General features: G+C 30.5%; 2 protein-coding genes and 1 pseudogene across 2 annotated transcripts; 2 read left to right on the top strand and 1 right to left on the bottom strand.

Moving 5' to 3' along the window:
* The first annotated feature begins 8,330 nt into the window (after positions 1-8,330).
* LOC106770450 (pectinesterase inhibitor-like) lies at positions 8,331-9,272 on the top strand. Its single transcript, XM_014656260.2, has one exon. The coding sequence runs from the start codon at positions 8,511-8,513 to the stop codon at positions 9,060-9,062; it is 552 nt and encodes a 183-aa protein (XP_014511746.1). The 5' UTR covers positions 8,331-8,510; the 3' UTR covers positions 9,063-9,272.
* Positions 9,273-11,753: 2,481 nt separating this feature from the next.
* Positions 11,754-12,395, bottom strand: LOC106770451 (protein MAIN-LIKE 1-like). Its single transcript, XM_014656261.1, has one exon. It carries the CDS (start codon positions 12,393-12,395, stop codon positions 11,754-11,756), a length of 642 nt encoding a protein of 213 aa, XP_014511747.1.
* Positions 12,396-13,411: 1,016 nt separating this feature from the next.
* Positions 13,412-15,453, top strand: LOC106770452 (annotated as a pseudogene).
* Positions 15,454-15,968: the final 515 nt, after the last annotated feature.

Here is a 15,968-nt window from a genome sequence, read left to right on the forward strand (position 1 = left end):
AACATCATTTTAACGTTTTGCACAGAGCTTGCGGAAGAAAGACGTTAACACCAATTGGAAAATCTCTGCGGTCCAAGCTCAAAATTTTCTCAGAAAAGAATGGCACAGCTTTTGCAATATAATTATTAAAATAATAACATTAACTTGGGTACCTGGTAAAGTACACATATAATATTAATTAGTGAAAAGAAAAGCAATTAGAAATCAACATTGTTATTCATCTACCCACCACGTCCAAACAATCAAGTGTGATAAACACAGTAGAATAACACAACATACACTGTGTGCCTTTTGTCTGTACGGGAGTGCTTGAGCTTTTGCAAATTGAAAACAAGGCAATAATGAGGAGATAGAGTATGATAAAAAAGAAAATTAATGTTTTCATTGATAAGAATAAAAGATTAAGATGCAAAATATTTGATTTGAAACAAAGGTCGAAGATGAGATTGTGTTGGAGAAGATGTGACAAAGATGAATAACGAAGCGAACACATAAAGGTGAAGGGCGGAGGCAAATGATAAAGGTGAACATAAAGACAAGAATGATATGGTAGATGTGAAAAATATATAAACACCGTAACAATGTTTAGGTTTGTTTGTTTAAAGTTAGGATAAGATTCAGATGTGGGTAAGACCAATTGCGAGGATGAAAGAAAGAGACAAATGATAACGATGAGAATGCTAGGTTGATATGAGGAAAAAGATATGATATATGCAATTGCCAAAATCAACAAGGAAAAACTTTGTATTTACAAGGAACTCGACTTGACAACATACACATTGTTTGTTTAAGGTTTTTTTTTTTTTTTTTTTTTTTTTTTTTTTTTTTTTTTTTTTTTTTTTTTTCTTTAAGCTTTCTACTTCAATTTGACACTAGATCCTCTTGGTTTTTCATTGTTTCTTTGGTTTTGTTTTTCAATTGCCACTAATTCTAGCTACTTTTTTTTTTCTCAATTTCTTCTTCATTATGTTTTTCAATAGCCTTTAGTTCCGATTTTTTAAGAGTTTTTTGAGTTTTCGAAAATATGAGAAATATAAGAGATATATTATATAGAAAAACTTGTTAATTTACTTTATTCATGTACTCTATAAAGAATAAAATGTAATAGAATATCAAATATTTACAATATTTCTTTTTCTCTATATATTGTATGTCTAATTAGCACAATTATCATAATTTTTTGGACGAGTTTGGAATCTAATAAAATTTCTTTTTCCAATCATTTTATTTTGTTAATAATATCTAACAATTTGTTTAATTATTTTTTAATTATCTTAGATTCTTTCATATTTTAACGTCTGAAGCTTTATTATCAAGTTTAAAACTTTCATTCATGTCTTAAATAATTCCAATTTTTTTTAATAACTTTAAGATCGTGATTCTAGTAAGAATTGTAAAATAATTGCAAACAAACATAACTCAATCTTTATCTTTTTTGTCTTTTTTACCTTTTACATTTTAATTTAGGTCATAATGAGATTTTTAGGAAATATATCATCATCTCTTTCTTCCATGACTTTTCATAAAAATAGTTCATTTATATAAATTTGCATATAGATCATAATTGTCATCATCAAATAGCGAAACAGTGATTTGTGATAATTTTTATTCTTTCGATTATAATTTTTAAGAGGTTTAGAAATATGAGAGATATAAAAAATATATTATGTAAATAAATTTGTTACATTATTTTATTTATGTACTTTATATATATATATATATATATATATATATATATATATATAATAATAATAATAATAATAATAATAATATGTAATAAAATTTATGGTATATCAATCTTAATTCCTTATAGCTAAATAATAATTAAATATAGTTTTATCTTACATGGAATATATTTTTAAAATGGAAAGATTTTCTAAAAGTTAATTTAAATAAATTAATATTAAGTAAGCTTTTTTTTTCTTTGGTGATGTATGTTCTCGACCCGGTTGTTCTTTTTAATCATTATTTATGTATTTATGCCATATAAATGTCCTAATCAGATGTTTATGTTCTCATTACATTTGATATAGGTTTCATCACTGCGAAAATTTGCCAATGTTATTAATTGGATGTTGGATTGCAAACAAATGATTTGTACATAAACCATATATACATCATATAACAACTAACGTGTTCATTAATATGCTCCATATTTGGTTTATGATCTCAAACAATTTATAATTTTTTGGACAAATTTCACGGAAAATTTTCCATATTATCTGACTTTGCAAGTTTATGATCTGATGGTCAGAAGATATTTTTCATATCATAGCTTAATCAAATATCCTTATTTCAATAAGTTCTATTTTATACCACGTTCTATGATGAATACGTTGAATAACTTGCAATCTACTTTGTTCAAGGTCGGCGAAGGTGTTTTTTCCTTCATTGTCTTGCCACGATTCCTTGAGTTCAGAAACTAATGGAAGTATGACTAATCTTATCTCAGTTTATCCTTTTAACTAATATGCTTAGTTAACTTCTTCTTTTTCTTGTGGTTCAATGGTATTATGAAAAATTGTATTTAGTTCTTAAATTAAAGTATATTTTGTCTACATTTTATAAAAATCATGTAAAATATTTAAATGACATATGTTTACTGTAAAACTTTGTTTATCATATATAAAAATATATATTATTTATTAAGAATGATGATCTAAATATTTCAAATTTAATTTAAAAGAAATATTTTTAGTAATGGTTTGGAGACAACAAACATGTTTGACTTTTTTTATTAGAATGTAAAAAACATTCTTTATATAACGTATTTCAATGCACATTAAAGTTAATATTGTATACTGAAACTTTAATAAATTTTGTGATACTTAGTGTTAATCGTTAGTAAATATCATCTCTATTAATAAAGAGTATCTTTTCATAGATCGAATGCCATATGTCATTATGATTAATTTCCTTTTACCTTTTTAAGTATTTTTCTTATTAGGTGGGCAAATGAAACTGTATTGCTAAAAACTATACTGAACTAAAAACTAATTTATTTAAACTGAACTGTAAAATAGTTCAAACAAGTTGAACTGTATTATACTAAATTATATTAAACTATAATATAAACTAAACCGAACTACTAACTGAATTGTAAATTGTACCAAATTACAATATAAACTGAACTGAATTACTAATTGAATTGTAAATTGTACTAAACTATTATATATAAGTAAATCTTTTAACTGAATTGTAAATTGTCCCTTTCATGAAACCTTAGATATATATGTTGTGTATTTTACTGATTCTTTTACATCTAATTAATCTTTTTAACCAAAATATAAATTTTATATATATATATATATATATATATATATATATATATATATATATATATATATATATATGACAGAAATTATATTAAAAGATATTAATGTTCTAAATGAAATAAGTTGTCAAAAAATATTAGCTAAATATATTTAAAAATATGTACTTAAAAATACAATTTATATTGGGATACATTAGTGCTTTAATTTATATATATATATATATATATATATATATTACACAATTCATTTAAAAATATTTATTATTCATTTAAAAATATTTATTATTTGATAAATATCTGTGAAAAGATATTTATAGTTTTTTTTATACGTGGATATTTTTGTAGATATTTATAAATATTTATACATTATTTTTAAAAAATTAAAATATATTAATTTAAAACTAAATCGGTAATATATAAATTTTGATGAAAAAAAATTAATTTGATCTTTCTAAAATAAAATTTTAAATAAATTGTCAAAATATATATTTTAAAAAATTAATATTTTACAAGATAACTTTAAATTTTTTAAATCTAAATAAAAAATAAAAATATAATATATAAAAATTGAAGATATAACTGAAGGTATTTTAAGAAAAAGATAATGTAATTTTAATAATGTATAAAAAATGAAGGTGTAAAAGAAAAGGTAGAACCATTCTCTCAATCTAACAAACAAACTAAGACCAGTTAACTCAACCAAAATTTATTAGCATAATGATGTTTAGACAACATTTTTTTGACAACATTTGAACATTGATTATGTGTCAATATGTTGATTGTGGAGTAATTTTTAACCAATCACATATTGACACATAATCAATGTTCAAATGTTGTAAAAAAAATGTTGTCTAAATATCATTATCCAATTTATTAAGTTCAGTTTTTAAAAAATGAACCATAAAACAGTATATTTAAGTTATAGTAAAAATGGTTGAGTTCTTTTTAGCATAATATAGTAAAATTAAGTGAACTATATTATACTACACTTAATTGTACTATATTGTACTAAAAAGAATTGAACCATTCTTACTATAACTTAAATATACTGTTTTATGGTTCAGTTTTTTAAAACTAAACTTATATACTGCCTTACGTTAAAAATGAAATATTTATGGAAGAAATATTAACTGTAATTTTTAATTTTATAATGTTCTATGAAACAAAAAAAATTAAAAAACAGGAAAATACGATCAATCGAAAAACAATTAAAAAAGTTAAATAATTTGTAATTCTATTTTATTTTTATAGAACGTTAAATTTGATGAACGGAACAAATTTCGATAAACAAAAAGTTTATATATATAATTTTTATTTTGTATTATTATTTATTTTAGAATTTATAGATTTTATTAAATTTATGTATTTTTATATAGAGATACCAATAATTAATATAAACAGTTTTGAAATAGTGTATACATTTACAATTTTTTTAGAAAAAATTCTCTTAATTATTATATTAAAACTCTATTTCTTATTAAAAAAATGAATATATTGTAATAAATATTCATGACTTATTATAAGATTCTTACATGATTGTATAATCTTCTACGTACAGAAGAATCATAACAGATAAAAAACCGATTATAGAATTATTTAATTTTAACTATGCTCGATTTGTAGTGAACATTGAAAAGAAGAATTTTGTCAAAGCATAATAGAGTTATTTTGGCCGAAGAAAGAGATTATTGAAAACTGTTAATAACAAGTTAGAAATAGGTTAAAAGTTAATATCTTTAATATTTAATAGCTAGTAGTGCAGTATACAATTCAGTTAGTAGTTTAGTTCAATTTATATTGTAATTTAGTATAATTTACAATTCAATTAGTAGTTCAGTTCAGTTTATATTGTAGTTTAATACAATTTATAATTTAGTTAGTAATTGAGTTCAATTTATATTGTAGTTTAGTACAATTTATAATTCAGTTAGTAGTTCAATTTAGTTTATATTATAGTTTAGTACAGTTCAGTTTGATAAAATAAAAAACAGTTCAGTTCAGTTTGTTTGAACAGTTTAAACAAATTAGTTTTTAGTTCAGTACAATTTTTAATAAATTAGTTTTTAGTTCAGTACAATTTTTAACAGTATAGTGTAGTGCAGTTTCATTTGCCCACCTCAGTATATGATCTTTCAACTCGGGAATTAATCCAATCCAGGTTTGACTTGAATTAAATTGAACAAAATTTAAAATTTTTCAAATATATGTTAAATTGGATTTAGTTCACATAATCTACTCGTTAATAGAGCTGGACAAACTATACTATAAAAGGAACTGAACTAAAAAAATAATTTAGAGTATCTGAACTAAAATTTTTAGTTCAGAGTAATTGAACTAAAAATCCGAATACAAAATCATATCAATTCTTCTCCCTTTCCAGTGACTTTTCTGTAACATTACAGACAAATTTCTGCTAGCTCATCTGCACTATTTGTCCAGTTAATTCTTTGATTATAGCTGAACGTTCATAAGGTTTGCCATAATAAGAAAAATTGAAACAGCTGCCATGCGAAGCAGAAACAAGTAGTAATGCTGAAAATTTTGGAAAGTGAATCAAATGTCAACCACAAAATTTATCCGTCTATATATGCATGTGTTGTTAACTGGCATTTCTAGCAAGTAAGAAGTGATCAGTTCTACCATAATCTCAACAAGAAAAATATAAAATCAATCTTTTCTGGAATATCCCAGTAATAAGCTCTAATATACCGTGTACAATCACATTTCTGTTAAAATATATAAATTATACATAATTTCTCTAAAAGACTAAATTTGATATCCAAATTAGTGTATAGTTAAAAACTAAGCAGTTGTTCATTGGAAACTGGAATCTGTCATAAAACTATAGCTAGTCAAAGTTCTTGAAAGGTATTTTCTGATGATAGCTAATTTTAATCACCGACCAATGAGAAAATTAAAATTGTGAGAACAAACCTGCCAAGACATATTAATAGAAGGAAAAAAATCTTTTAACAACAATTTTTTAACCACTTTTTGACAATGTATATGTGATAGCTTGTGATTGGTCAGTTTTAAATATTTTTTAAACATAAATTCAAATAGACCAGAAGATTCTTTGTAGGCAACCCAGACCTGATATTGCATGAATAGTTAAGAATAGGATACCTAAATTGATCCGAAACAAAATTAATAAAATTAGACTTTAGCATTATAGAATTGAACATAACTTTGCATGCAAAAACATTTTGACGTTGATTATCTCAACATTTTTAGATGCTTAAATAGATCATATTCATACTATTGCCAATGAAAACTACTATTCCTTGACTTAATAAAGTCTTTCTGCTATAGCTCCAAAATGCAATTGGTAGCACAAACATCTAGATGGCTGACATCTTTGGTAATTTTATATAATCAAATGGCCTCAAATTAGCAAAACCAATTCCCTCCAGGTAATTCTTAGATAACAACACTGGTTAACAATTACATGTATTAATTAAAACAAACATATAAATAAACCAAAGAAAAAAAAACAAGTATACAACATCTTTATGTTCATTTTGAAGGCTTAGTGTGATTTTCCTTAAAAGTACTAAAATGATCTTCAATCGTAATAGCGTTCGAATGTCTCACTTCGTCTTGAGAACTTATTTCTACAAAAATAAAATAAAATATTTCATCATTTTTTAAAACTTCAAATATAAATTAAAAAATATATAAATTTGTCATATAATCTTACTTTATTTAAATTCATCAAGTTATTTAGGATTCTCGTAAAAAAGTATAGAGAAAGGTATTCCTTTCAATCAATCTTGTTTACAAACAAGTATTTTCACTATTTCAAACGTTAGATAACTACGATAAAGACTAACCACTCTTCCTCATACACTAAATATAGACTTTGATGCTACGGTAGAGATAGGAATGACTAACACCTCCCGATACTTGCAAGGATAGAAAATCTAATCGAGTTGACTTTTCACCAATGTAAATATCAAGCTCAACTAACTTTACATAAGATTCATGATCCTCCCTCAAATATTTATCAATCTCTAATATATAATCAAATCTACGTCTTGTAGTTCTTATAGAAACTCATGTCATGAGGATCATCATCTTCACCGTCTAGTTGAGATTCTTGTTGGCTTTTTGAGAATAATACCTTGATATTGTTCATAAAAATTTAAGTAAGGATTTCTTTAGTCCTTTCAAAATCCAATATCAGGCATTAGTTATATTTATGTTCTAAGGTTTAAACATATAAGTAATTTAAAATAAACTATGTACAGGACTATACATAATTCCCATCCAAACCAGCCCATAGTTCTTTGTTAAACAGAAGATACATACACTTTAACCGAAACAACACAGCTATGAAACAATATCCACCCGCAAACTTGGAGAAACAAAACCAGCTATAGATACAAGCCAAATTAGTTCAAACAATGTACTTCAGTATGCATTCTGCTCAACAATGAAGTTAAACTTCCAGATATCTGCACAAATTAGTACCTAATAATAACATTTTAGTAAGCCAAACAACAAAAGCACGTGTCCTAATAATTTTCACATGCTAATGAAGTTTACATTTACGGATAATTTTAGCAGCCAAATAGGATTTAACACTCTGCCCTACAGCTACACGACCTATCCAATGTAAATCAACAAGATATTAATCGAATTTCGAAAACCAGTTAAATAAATTTTTTAACCAAAAGTCAATTAAAGAATCAACGAATTTTAAAAACCATTTTCAAAAGCCTTTCAAGAAATTTTTATTTGAATTTTTTTTATCTTTTTTTATGTTCTTTTTTATATTTTTAAGAAAATTATAATAATAATATAATTATTTTTTTTATATTTCCTTATATTTGTTTCGGAAATTTTCTTACATTCTTTTAGTAATAAAATTGTAAGATATTAAAATTAAATAAAAAATAAAAAATTCTTAATTAATCAAAAGGAATAGAAGAACTTTTATGTGTAAAGAAGAAAAAAAGAGAAAAGTAAAAAGAAAATTAAGATGGTAAAAACTTTTATTATTGATAGTTATATTTATAATTTTGAAGGTAGAGAAAAGAAAAGAAGTAAGGGAGGTAGAAAATCAAGCACTGAAATAGAAAAGGTCCTGAATTTAGGAAGAAGCGTCGGTTGAAGAGAGAGCCATAAAAAACTGAGGCACAGCGCATCGCTGCCTCTACCGTACCATTGTAACAAACATATTTGAGATTATAAACCGAAAGCGTTGTAACGTCAAAGCAAAAGCAAAAAGAAAATGGGAAGCAAAGCAAATTTCTTCTGGCTATTGGCGACGTGCATGTGTATTATTGTAGCGCATCACGAAGCCGGTGCTGCAGAACAATTGCGAGGCAAAGCGCTAATCCAGGATGTCTGCAAGACTAGGGGAAACAGTGAACTGTGCATGAAGGTGCTTTCAGCGGACCCAAGCAGCCCAAATGCCACCCTAACGGACCTGGCAATAATAACGCTGAAGGCGGCGGCGGAAAACGCCAGCGGCATATTAGTGGACGCCAAGAAGATGATCGATGACCCGAACTTGGAACCAGCAATACAACAGGGGCTTGCTGATTGCTCGGAGAATCTCTTGGATGCAGAAAGTCAAATTCAAGACACTATTGCTTCCGTTTTGTCTAACGATAAGATAGATGCCCTAGTGTGGCTGAAGGCAGCCCTAGCTGCAATTGACACATGTGACGACTCCATCCCCGGGGACGATGACATTCTCTCTAGAAGGAGTGTAAGCTTTCGCCAACTCTGCAACATTGCCGTCGCCATCAACAAGAGAATGATGGGCATTGAATCCTAGATGCTACTTACATCTCTGAATCCTATGTTGGTGTCTTTTTGTCTCCACGCTTTGCAAATCCTAGATGTTTTTGCTCCACAAGGTTATTCAGCTTTTAGTTAGGTGGGTGAAGGAGACAATTAACTAGCGTTCTCGTGCATTCAATAGGAACATGCAGGCACCCACACATACTGTGCTAGAATAAGCCAACATCCTTTTCAATGTTTCTCCGTTACTTGTAAACAAACCTATCTTTTATTTATATCTCACTCTCATATGTTTCATTTACACTCGTCTTCTTCATATGTTATGATGTTTTCCTATTTATTTCATTTATATATTTGAACATAGAGATATTATATGGGTTTTTTTGACCCTAAGGCAAATTTGCCTCATAAATTACCAGAATGGGTTAAAAAAAAGTCAATGGGAAGTCGTAGGGGGCCAGAACGACTTCCAAAGAAGAAGTCGTGCCCCCTGCACGACTTCACACTGTTCACATGAACAGTGGTGAAGTCGTGCACCCCAAAAACGACTTCTGGGCCTGGTAATCGATTACATGGAGCTGTAATCAATTACAACGTGGTAAAATCGTGCTCCCCTTGCACGACTTCAGTTTTCTAGGCAAAAATGGGCCTGGTAATCGATTACAGACCCTTGTAATCGATTACTAGGAGGTTTTTATGTAGTAACAGCCCTGGTATCGCTTACCAGTGTCTGTAATGGGCAAAACGTCCCTGGTAATCGATTACGATGCAGTGGTAATCGATTACCAGCAGGTTGAATGCAATGATAGTCCCTGGTAATGGCTTACTAGCGTGCGTAATAGACAAAAAGTACCTTGTAATCAATTATAGTGTAGTGATAATCGATTACCAGATTGTTTGAGTCATTTTATTTGTGTTGTAGAGTCATGAGGGTAATTGATTACCAGGGCCTGTAGTAGTGCGATGACATAGAGGCTCTGGTAATCGATTACAGTGTCTCTGTAATCGATTACCAGGGGGTTTATTTGCATAGAAATTTATTTGGCTGTATTATTTGAGAAGGGAATAATATCATTTGGATAAAATATTAGTTTAACATTTGGATAAAAATATTAGTTAAATTTATAAACATTGTGAACATATGAAATAATAAGAAATATAACAAGTTATTGTTACAATAATCGAAGTTGAAGTCGAGTATTAAGCATAACAAGTAGTTATTACAGTCATCCAAGTATTAGGCATAACAAGTTATTACAGTCATCCAAATAGTATATAGTAATGGAAATATTGTTAAACATTACAGATTACCATTGACGTAAAGGGTATATGAATCTTGTTCTTGTTTGTCCGTCTTCGTCCGTGTAAGTCCAATCTTTAAGATCCTCGTAGTGCTCAGATTGAGTTGGAGGACGTATATCTATTGTTTGGACGAATAATTCAATATACTGAGATGTGTTTGGACGTTTAACAGACCTATCAATAGTTTGTGCTTTTTGCCAACGTCCAATCATCTGTGCAATATCATTATCACATTTTATGGAAGCTGTATCATGAATTAGATGGTTGTTACGTACCTTGACTGGACGACGATAGTCGATGTAGGTGACAACTCTTCTGTCTCCACACTGAACAATTTCACTTATTTGAGAATGAAGTTCATTGAATGAGATATTGTGATTGATTGAGGTGGTGACTTTTGCATCTGATCGGAATTCGAGCCCGTAACTAGACCGACTTTCTATGATTCCAGCGCCTTTAAGTTGAACTCCGAAATAAATTATTGATGATGAGTTTGGAATGTCATTTGTTGGAGCCACAGATGAAGATGATGCATTTGTTGGAATCATAAGACCCATGATTTGGTCCGAAGATCTTACCCATGTCACATAAATTTCTATTACTGCGTTAACAGGAAAGTGAGACTTACATGTTATCATTTGTGTGACATCTTCATCTGATCGCAGCTTAACAGCTTCATAGGAGATTGTTTGATCAACTTGAATTGTGGGTCGACGGAAATACAAGTTGTTGATGGCTGTGTTAGTGGGTTTGTCAGATGCTATGCAAACTTTTTCCTTAAGGAGTTTGTGGGTTTAGTCGTATGGGATGCGAAACAATTTTGGATGGTCACATATATACTCAACCCCATCATTCCCATTCCTAATTTCACCATGTTGAAATAAGGCAGCAAGGTATGAGTTATAGATGTTTTCCGTGGACGTGGCGTTCATGCCATAAACATCATCAGTGTACATGTTACTTTTTTGAAAAGGGATGAAGTATGAAGAAATAAGAACGGGAATCAATGTATGGTGTGAGGTTGTTTGTTGTGAGTTTGTATTGGTATGGTGATATTTATAGTGTAGAAATTTAAAGTGCTTTTGGAGAGAAAATTGATATTTGAGAAATTTGTTATGAAAAAATATTGTTATTGATTGTTAGACAATATTCTTATGAGGTCATCTAATTTCTGACGAAATTTTTGTAAAGTAGTGGTGTCGCGAAAAATTGACTGCGTTGTTCGACACCATCTTTTCGCCAGTGGAAAAACAGCACTGCCATAAATGTCGTCCTGATTGACCTCATGTATTTGTGGAGCAATACATGTTATTCTTTCCCATGCCCAGCATTGTAACAATATCATGCAGCCCCCGATATTATCTTGATCAACTCTTGTTCCATGATCAAGGGCACGGTAGAAACAGGCCAGAACTGCGGATGCCTAGCTGTAGTTTACCACCATCTGCAAGTCAGCTAAAACTGGTAGATACATCAAATGTACCATGCTTGCAAAAGTATCTTTTATTAGTATGTTGCCAATTATCAACAACAAGTACGCTCGAGCGTATTGTTCCACTACCTCATCGGGGGCATCATGAGGTAACTGCCGAAATGTATTATTCAGCCACGACAATTTGATTTTGTTGCCCCTGATAGTGTTTTCCAGTGGAACATGCCCTAATAATTGCTGGCAAAATAATGTCAGAGGTCTACTGCTGATGATAGTGACAACATTACCTTCAATCGGAAGCCCTAGTTGCAATGCAACGTCTTCCAATGATACCGCAGTCTCCCCCAGAGGCAAGTGGAAAGTATGAGTCTCAATTCTCCACCTTTCCACTAAAGCAGTGACTAGGATGTGATTTATTTCCATATTTGACACCTTCAAAATATGGTGAAAACCGACTGCTTGTAGTATGTTGATAACTCTTTCGTCTAGTTCATCGACATGCTTTGTTATCCATAATGCATGTCTTCTGGGTCGAAGAACTCTTTCACTTCCTTCCCAAATTGCCTTAACAACGTGGTTGTCTTGAAGACGCAAAAGAGACATGTCAACGGGAAGATGACGTGCAAAAGCCATATTGAATATTTTCTACGTAACGCAAAAAGATGCAATACAATCAAAGGAGGAGAATCAAATTCTTTCTCTGGAAAAGAATGCTTCTGGTGGTGCAAATGCAAAGCTTCCTCCCACATGATTTTATGGAGCAAAATTTTTGGCGTGACTTGTCCATCAATAATGTTAAGTGCGAATAATGAAAGTGTTGCAGTGAATTATTAGTGCACGGATAGTAGATACCACAGACACATGCTTATGAATAGGAACCTACTACATACCTAATTAATGATTAATAATTTAAGTTTTACATAATTTATATACAACATTTTATAACACATTAAATGTTTTAATGAATTTCTTTTATTATAATAAAATACTTATAATAAATATAAAATCATTTAGAATTTTTTTGCATTTTGTTATGATTTTATATTAATTTTAAAGTAATAAAAATGATTTAAATTAAATAAAAATGGAAAAAGTGAAGTTGTGTTGAAGTCGTGCACCTCCACAACTTCACTTTTTCCATTTTTATTTTAATTTAAATCATTTTTATTACTTTAAAAAATAATTTTAAATATCTATATAATTTTAAAAATTGAAAAAAAATATGTTTAGCATAAAAAAATTAATTAGAACAACATATGTTTACCATTACAAAAATTAATTATGTTTTGTAATATTAATAATTTATTTGCTTAAATGATATGAAAAAATATTAAATATTGTACTTATACGCACAAGACAGCATGCCTTTGTCAAATCAAATCATTTCAATTCTGTGTAGAAATGAAAGGTCACTGCCCAAAATTGAATACGCATGCCTGCAACCATGCATGCAAAAATGCATGCAGAACCTAAACATAGTTCATGGTTCCAAGAAAAAGCAGTAATTGGCTACTTGCATGACTAATATATTTGATCTTTAGACCATTCCATCTTCACTACTTTGCCATTCTATTCCATCTTCACTACTTTGTCTTCCATCTTCAAACCAATCCATCTTCACAGCAATACTGAAAATATTTCATTACGTAATGGCATCATGGAACTTTAGAGCATCTTCGTCATCACAAAACATTGATGAAGAAGAACCTTTGATACTAGATAATGTTGATGATTTCAGCACAGATGATGAAATGGATAACTTACTTCGCGATGAACACGGTGATGACGATCAAATGACACAGTCGTCTCAGCATGTCATTCCAAAACTGCATGAGCATATGCAATTCCAATCCAAGGAGGAAACTGTTGCTGCAATCAAACAATATCACATCACCAATGGTTACAAATACAGCGTTGTTGAATCAAAGCCTAACATTTATGTTATTCGATGTCTAGAATACCACAACGGCTGTCAATGGCGATTGAGGGCAAGCTATAGCAAAGTACGTAAATATTGGGAAATCAAAAGTATTGATGGCCAACATACCTGTTTCTCAAACATACTATCTCAAGATCATACAAATCTTGATAGTACTCACATTGCCGCAATTGTATCAAATTCTATCCGCACAAACCCTTCCATTCCCATCAAAAGTTTGATTGCAGATATTAAAGCTAGATTCAGATATTCCGTGTCATACAGAAAAGCTTGGATCGCAAAGTAAAAGGCTCTTGCTATGGAGTTTGGTGATTGGGAACAGTAGTATAACCATCTACCCAGGTGGTTGCATGCGGTGAAGGAAGCAAACCCTGGTACAATATTACAGTGCACCGGCTCTCCAGTGGAGATTGATGGACAAACAGACACTAATTGCTACATTATGGAAAGAGTTTTTTGGTCTTTCGGTCCTTGCATACAAGGATTCAAATATTGTAAACCCATTCTCCAAGTCGATGGGACGTTTCTAACGGGCAAATATCATGGAACTTTGCTCATCGCCATGAGTCAGGATGACAATAGAAATCTTTTCCCAGTAGCATTTGCAATTGTAGAAGGTGAGACAAAGGAGACCATGATATGGTTCTTTCAACTACTTCGAGAACATGTTTGCCCTCAACCAAATATTTGCATCATCACTAACAGAGGAAAGGGTATCTTATCCGCCTTAAGATCAGAAGAAGTTGGTTGGGAAGAACATGGTTTGAACTTTGTTTATTGCATACGTCATCTAGCCTCCAACTTCAACAACAAATTCAAAAATCAGGACCTCAAAAAGAAATTCATCAATTTAGGTACTACTATATTTTTTTCCTACCAATTTAATGTTTATATTCAGTTAACATAATTGTACAAATTTACTACATCCGTACAGCTTACGAGGTCAAGCAACCTACTGTTACGGCAAAGCTTACTGCACTAAGACACCATTACCCACAACAAGTTGCTTGGATAGATAAAATTCCATTAAATAAATGGTCTCAAGCTTTTGATGGAGGGAGAAGATATGGACATATGACCACTAATCTTGCTGAGTGCATGAACTCCGTTTTAAAAGGAGCACGTTCATTACCAATTTGTGCACTCATCAAAACAACATTTGAGAGGACACAATCATGGTTTCTTGAACGAGGACTAAAAGCACAGTACATGGTACAAGCAGGCCACCAATTTCCTAAACAAATCGCCGACATTATTAGGAAAAATCAACAACAATTAGCATTTTGTCATGTTCATCGCTACAACCGTGAAAATTCAGAATTTGATGTTCAAGAAATTTCAACACCTCACCAATATCGCCCACATCCAGTTTCCTATAAGGTCAGGCTAAATGAATGGTGGTGCGATTGTGGTCACTTCCAAGCTACTCGTCTCCCATGTCATCACGTTGTTGCTGTTTGTGCTAATTCTCAAATACCACTAACCCAAGTAATCGACCCAGTTTACAGTCTTACCAACATTTTCAAGGCATACGAAGTACAATTTCACCCAATCCAAAATGAAGATTATTGGTCTGCGTATACAGGTCCAAACTTCATACCAGATCCTCATATGCGACGCAAGGCATCCGAAAGACCGTCTACAAAAAGGATTCCTAATGAGATGGATCAATCCACTCCAGATCAGCCCAAAAAATGCTCTTACTGCCGCAACCAAGGTCATCATAGGGGAAATTGTCCATTTCGTCAGTAGTTAATTTTGTAATCGAATCAATAATAAATCTATTACTTTTAACATTTCATATAAAATTCTATTCTACATTTTAATTTTCTTCTTTTATTAAATAAATTGTAAGGACAATATCTTCTTTGTCTAACACAAAAACATATTAAAAATTTCTAAAAGACCTCATTCAAAATGTTGTTTAACACCCAAATTCCTCTGGTAATCGATTACCACTGACATGTAATCGATTACCAGGGACAATTTGCCCATTACCCAGACTGGTAAGCGATTACCAGGACTGTTACTACATAAAATCCAGCTGGTAATCGATTACAAGGGGTCCGTAATCGATTACCAAACCCATTTTGGCCTACACAGCTGAAGTCGTGCAGGGGGGCACGATTTTACCACGTTGTAATCGATTATAACTCTATGTAATCGATTACCAGGTCAAGAAATCGTTTTTGGGATACACGACTTCACCACTGTTCTTGTGAACAGTATGAAGTCGTGCAGGGGGCACGACTTCTTCTTTGAAAGTT

This window comes from Vigna radiata, chromosome 8, assembly GCF_000741045.1.
Source record: "Vigna radiata var. radiata cultivar VC1973A chromosome 8, Vradiata_ver6, whole genome shotgun sequence".
NCBI classification, from domain to species: Eukaryota; Viridiplantae; Streptophyta; class Magnoliopsida; order Fabales; family Fabaceae; genus Vigna; species Vigna radiata.

Coding starts and splice junctions, on each gene's coding strand:
- LOC106770451 (XM_014656261.1), bottom strand. CDS start 12,395: ATGGCTTTTGCACGTCATCTTCCCGTTGACATGTCTCTTTTGCGTCTT.
- LOC106770450 (XM_014656260.2), top strand. CDS start 8,511: ATGGGAAGCAAAGCAAATTTCTTCTGGCTATTGGCGACGTGCATGTGT.